Source organism: Opisthorchis viverrini (assembly GCF_000715545.1).
Source record: "Opisthorchis viverrini unplaced genomic scaffold opera_v5_176, whole genome shotgun sequence".
In the NCBI taxonomy this organism is placed as follows: domain Eukaryota; kingdom Metazoa; phylum Platyhelminthes; class Trematoda; order Opisthorchiida; family Opisthorchiidae; genus Opisthorchis; species Opisthorchis viverrini.
In genome coordinates this window covers 554,518-560,932 of record NW_008751834.1, presented here as the reverse complement: position 1 = coordinate 560,932, position 6,415 = coordinate 554,518, and the positions used below count along the sequence as shown (strand labels likewise).

Sequence of the window (6,415 nt, the reverse complement as noted above, 5' to 3'; positions counted from 1 at the left end):
CATATCTAAGGCGAATTCTAGACGGAAAGATTTCCCTCCATTTGCTGGTACAGCGCACCGGGACTTATAATAAAATACAGTGTTCCAAAGATAGCACCAAATTAATGGGAGACGAGACTGTCACTAGTTGACCCAAAGAGATCATATTTATATATAAAGAAGGGAGCATACAACAGTAGGCCATAAAGTGCAACGTATGAAGAACACGGAGAAGCCTAATTAGCCTCAATCACGTGCCTGTGTAAATGGGACATGTTCCCAAGGATTTTGTTTTGGGACCCATTGGTTCTCACTTGGACGAGTGACTAGCTAATCTCAGCCAGTCATCCATATTTGAAAAAAAAACGAGTGCCCGTATCCCAGTACAAAATCGTTTAACCCTCTTCACTGAACGCATGCAACTCTCATCATGACTTTGAAAGTAGCGTAGTAGCACTATGGTCTGTGTTGACCAGGTGAAACCTAATGGATCTTCAGAGTGACCGCGTGCTATTTTCAGGAACTGACACCGGTATATTGTCCTAATTATTCAGCAGTGTTGGATAAAGCTCGAAAGATGCTTCAAATGCATCGCGTGAAAATTGGCAACCCTGTTGAACGCCTGTTGAACAACTATAGTCTTTGTTTAAGGTTTCCTCTCTAAAACACCAATTTTCTGGCGTGTGCTCTCTTGTAAAATGTCAAATTTACCTAAGTTTCTAGCTATTGACGCCAGGCATATAATAGGGTTTCGTCTCTGTTCCAAAAAAATGAAAGTAACGAAGTTAATTTTTATTGACAACTCCGGTTCTCTTATGTAAACAGGGTTTCTACCAGCCACGTGATGGTAATTTGAGAGTAATCGTTTGTCAAGTATATGTCACCTTCGATAAGCTTTTGGATGACACATTCTATGACCCACAAAACCCTGTTTTTTATGTTATGATTGTTGTAGGCTTTTGGCGCCGTGGAAGCCATGAGTGATCGTTTGTGCATTCACTCAGGCACTAAATACCAAAAAGGATTGAGTGCGGTTGACTTGCTCTCCTGTTGTGAGAAATGTGGTTACGGGTGTGACGGAGGCTTTCCAGCGCAGGCATGGGACTATTGGTCGACAGATGGTATAGTCACCGGCGGATCGAAAGAAAATCCAAGCGGATGTCGATCCTACCCTTTTCCGTCATGTTCACATTACAGGAAAGGAAAACACCCAATGTGTCCATCCAAAATGTATCACACTCCGAGATGCACAAAGAGGTGTGATACAGAGAAACTTCTTTATTCCGCAGAACTCACCAAAGGTTAGCGTTTTCTTGATTCCTGAAATGCTCTCAGACATTGTTCTTATTATATAGGAATCGGGACAGCCAGCGAGCTGTTGTCATGAAGTAGAACATCATACAATACAGCGTCGTAAGTATCAAGTTGAAAAATTTAAGACGTTTGAATTCAGACTGAGAAATTTATTTGATCTACATGCACTGGTCGAATTCGTTGACGATACTTGATATAGTTATAAAAATGTGCAATTATAAAGTGAAAACCGCTCAGAGGAAACACTTACATAACCCGTCGTTTATTTGAATACAGAGTAGTATATTCTGAGCCATTCGGTCTGGCAAAAATGCCAATTTTTCAGTCGTCGACATACTTTATTCATTTTGCTTGAAAATGGCTACCGTCTGACGTGATTAGTTAAACCAATCAATTGATGTGGATGTTTACATGTGTTCTTACTGAATAACGCGATTCATATGAATGTGTCTGCCCCATGTTTTCTATTTTCATCTGCAGAGTGCATACCGCCCTTTGCAGACCCATAAATGCTATGTGCAGTTTTAGCCTGTGTATTTGAACTAATAAGTGTTTGTTAAGCAAACACCTAATTGGTTTAACACAGACCACCAGTATTCAGATATACCGGTGCGACTAGAAGCATTAAGCCCACTGCTGGACACTGGGTTCTTTGGCTGTGTCAGTTGCTCAGCGTCATCAACAGATCACCTCACTCATCAAAGACAGACAAGGTTTCGGAATAACTCTTTGATCCGCTGGTGAATAGTATGGGTGAGATTTCTCGATCAGCTGCGGGAAGTCAGGAGTCAGTATTTACTCTTCGATTTCCTAAGAAGCGCAGCTCGTTAAACTTGGGTTGAGTGATAAGTGAATAGTCGTCTTTAAGGTAAATTGCAGCGCCGAATATTTCGTTATCTATCTGGCTAATTAGTAGTAGCATATCCGTGTGCATAAATTTTCGTTCGGGGAATTTCAAAGACCAGGATTTAGTGTTCTGTCCACTGTAATAATAAAATGATTGCTTTGTAGCGTTTTGCATGCGAATTCTTCTCCGGCAACCTATTGGTAAATGAAAAAAACTGGCGCCGAAATCATGCGTTCTGTCAAACCTGATCCGCTCATTCTCCCTGTGCTCTATTCGAAAACTGACATTTCTTTCCTACGTTCCGATATTCCGAACTTTCCACGTAATTCGAACTAGCCACTCGTAAGTACTTTTACGAAATCGGATTACGTTGTGAGCTTCGAACAATCCTCCGTGACAATCCACTCTCACACATTTGGATTGGCGAAATGTAGGGTCGTCCTTCTGAACATGCGGTCACTGAACACTCTTCTCAATCCCAAGAAGAAGCATTCAAATTTGTAGCACGCTTTATGTCTCTCGAAATTTATGTTGGTTCCGACCATTGTGTGACGAGTGAGGTTAATGTACAAATCTCTAAGCTGTGGTCACGCCCGGATGAGCGTAAGCATGCATATCCCTATGTGTATGCGGAGCATTCAAGTCTCTAGGATACTTGTGTTTATTGTCACCGGGAAGCAATATTCCACCGTTTCATCGCATGGGTTTTATGACTGAGTGTAAAAATGTTCTTGAGTGCTGATTAGTGAATTGTGTACTCATCTGTCGATGGAAAGGCTGACGAGCAAACTAGCAAAGCTCAAATAAATCACATAATATTAGCAAGATGAATCAGGGTGGAGATGTGCTCGTGTTGCGTGAAATTATGTGAGAATGAACGCCATGCATCAAGCTGAACGGATTACATGATTTGAATGTGGACGGGTTTGTGTAAGTGACATATCAGTTTGCACACGTTGTTGCGGTAAAAGTGTACGGAGTGAAATGGCGACATTTTCTAGCAAAAATTTCTATCTGCACATCCGCCATTGGAGGCAGAAATGTTTTTGAAAACTAGATGAACAACCTGCTCTATTGCGGTTTATTTATCCAGATCTTCGACCCTAATTCCCTTTTAAGGACCAATAACCTAACACTTGCAGTGATGTTGATCTTGGATAATGTCTCAAAAGGAGGCTATTCTAAAGGAAGGGTTATAATGTTTTTTTCTCATCAATAGTGCATCAGTGTGAAATGTCTCTCAAAAAGAGAAGGGCCTTCCGGTGAAAAACAGTGAGATTTATGTTTCACGGTGTTCTAAGCTGGAACTAAATCCACTTAGCTCCACCGACTGTCATACGAATACTCAGGTTCCCGTATAAACCAGCTGGGGACAAAATGTTTTACCCGTAAGTCAAAGGGTTCATAATCAATTCATTCTCAGAACAAGTGTCATAAAGCATGCTTGAAACAAGGTTTTTTTCACCAATCAATGTTCATTGTGTTTATTCTTACTTTCAGCGAACAGCTCTTACAACGTGCCAGATTCTGACAGGGAAATCATGATAGAGATCATGAAAAACGGGCCAGTGGAGGCAGCTTTCGATGTGTACGAAGATTTTCTTCATTACGAAACGGGGATCTATTTCAACGCTTGGGGTCAGTACGTCGGTGGACACGCCGTTCGTCTGTTGGGCTGGGGTGAGGAGAACGGTGTTCCCTATTGGTTGCTGGCCAACTCATGGAATGAAGAATGGGGTGAAAATGGTTACTTTAGAATTTTACGGGATGGAAGCGAATGTGGCATTAGAAACGATATCAGTGCAGGACTTCCAGACTTATCATCGATAGTGTGGTAGTTGCTTCAATTGGCCGCCTATTTTTGCTATTTTATCGCTGAAGTGAGGAGAGAAAACGACTTCGAGCTCAAGTGTGATCAAGTCTCTATAATATTCTTATCATAAAATATGATCAAAAGAAAAAAGTTATGAAAATTTTCTTTTTGGATGTCGGATTTCGTGACTTTCCCGTCCATCTCCCATAAAACAAAGTACATATGTGCTATTTCTACTTGTGGTTTGATAACGAGCAGTTTATCCATGATCTACTTACGTTTACAAGACTAATCTTCTGCTAACCCCACTGTATCCAGTGAGTCCTAATATAATGATAGATAAAGCGTGATCGGCACCCCAACATGCTGAATCAATTTTGCCGATACTGATTCACCACATAAGTGATTAAGAAGAACTATGTACCTAATGGAGGCAATTCAGTTAAACGGAAGCTACTATCAGAATTTAGTTCCTGACAGATTACCGTTTGTCTATTTGCAGTCACATTGCATGCAAATGGTTCACAATATTTTCCTGTGACTGAGTTTCCTCCCTTGTATTAGAAATACCTCTTTCGAATACACAGGTCTGTAAAATTTCTGTAACAAAGTGATGCATTTGATTGGAAGGAAGCCACCGGGCACCTAATGTAGGTTATTCGATCATTCTGGGCGCTTTTCACGATGATAACCCAACATTTCTTCCCTTAAAATATGTGGCCTGAAGCATCCGGTTTACAACCAACCAAAATCCTACTCATCTTTGAGAGCATACCAACTGTTAATGCTCCTGGGGCTGGTGCTGCAGGTTAAAGAGTCCTTCTTGTTGGCCTACCATCCCTGTCGCAATCCAGTCAGGTAGACCGACTAGGTCAAGCTAAGCGATTTGAACTATCGATTATGGACTGTAATCCATTTACTAAAGGTAGTTTATTCCAGATTTTCCGACTTAGTTCGCTCAAAAAGGGCTTGTGTGGGAGTTATAGCCGAGTATTGGAGTTGATAGCATGATCAAATAGTTGGTGCGGGATCAAGAGGTAGGATTCTGGGACCAACGCACAGAGGGCGATAGTTTGTTGCGCAAGCGCCACTGACTAGTACGTCTGGAAGTGTCAGCAAGCGTTGATTACTCGAGTTTCATGTCTCCATCCAAAGAGATGGCAGCTTAAATGCTATTACTTTTCTGTTTTACTGCAAGGTCATAGACTGATGGCCCCTATATCGTTTTTCACCAGCACAAGGCAAAGCTAGTGAGCTGTTTTTGGTGCACAGTCTCCTCATAATCAAATTACATTATCTATAAAGCGAGACTAGCTCGTTCATTGGGGGAGAGCTCCCGAAACCATCTAATGTACTTCAGCTTTGTTGATTGCACGTCCCAACTTTTGAGGTTCCCGATACGGAACTTTAAGTGACGCGTAGGCTCGACATTCCCGAATATCAAAAGGAAGAATTGGGTTCGTAATTCTACGGTACTATTTACATAAGGGTAAGCAAATATTCACGTTCATAGCGTCAACAAGTTCACCAGTCTGTCACTGACCGGCACAGTGCAGCGTCAACGTGCGCAAACAGCGGCGAGCAGAGTGATGGCTCAGCAGCGTGGGTTACGGTCGTCCCTCCCGACGACGGTCTCGTGATTCTCATTGGACGTGCGATAACACGGAACTCATGAGAAAACAAGTCAAGGCAGGCTCAGCAAACGGGACGTGAACACAGCAGATTCACACACCACACAGACACACATGTCAATATACAAGTGTCGGAAAGGATGGCTCTGCGGAAAGGTGAGTGGCGTGTAGGAATAAGCAAAACAACTGGAGATCAAAAATATATAGGCGGAGTAGGCAAATAAATGGGGTCAAGTTGGATTCAACACCAACCACATCCGACCTGGTTGGTCAGAGCACAGAGGTCTGATGAGGACGCCCTTTTGAATATCCAGGTTGTTGCTCGGAGGTAATAGAGTGGGTTTTTCCTAAAAAAAGCCTTGACTACTGTGGCTAATTCCTGGGACCCATCGGCTGCATTTAGGCCTGGCTTTTGAGAGAAATGCTTCGTATAAGAGCTCAAGTTGTCGTCCTGTCCAAATGAGGGGATCCGAAGGGTACCCATTCCGCATGGAACTTAGAATGTCACATAAAAAATATGGTCAGGTGGCTTTGGTCGTCGCGCGGTCATTAACCAAATCGCCTTGTTTGCTGAATACAACAAGTTGAGTAAGCAGAGCCGTCACCTACTGGTGACTCCCTTCTTGCACACTCATATGTCTCCTCCTCTCTCCTGTCCCATCCCAGTCCGGCACTAGGAGTAGTCAGTCTGTTTGAATCTAGGGTCCTAGGCGTCCGCCTTTTTAACAATGAAAAACATCGAGGGTGGCTCATATTGATTTCCTTCGATTTTGGAAAGCAAGAAAGACCATTAGCACTTGTGTTGTTACAATAAATTGCGTCTATGTTAAT

The 6,415-nt window shown here is 42.4% G+C and overlaps 1 protein-coding gene across 1 annotated transcript in view; it reads left to right on the top strand.

Moving 5' to 3' along the window:
• Positions 1–5,627, top strand: part of T265_14335 (hypothetical protein) — a gene marked incomplete at both ends in the record, with an annotated part of 7,710 nt that extends 2,083 nt beyond the window's left edge. Inside the window, 3 exons of the mRNA XM_009173183.1 lie at positions 935–1,280; positions 3,641–3,969; positions 5,467–5,627. Of these exons, the coding sequence (XP_009171447.1) occupies positions 935–1,280; positions 3,641–3,969; positions 5,467–5,625 (834 nt within the window). The remainder of the gene's footprint in view (positions 1–934; positions 1,281–3,640; positions 3,970–5,466) is intronic.
• Positions 5,628–6,415: the final 788 nt, after the last annotated feature.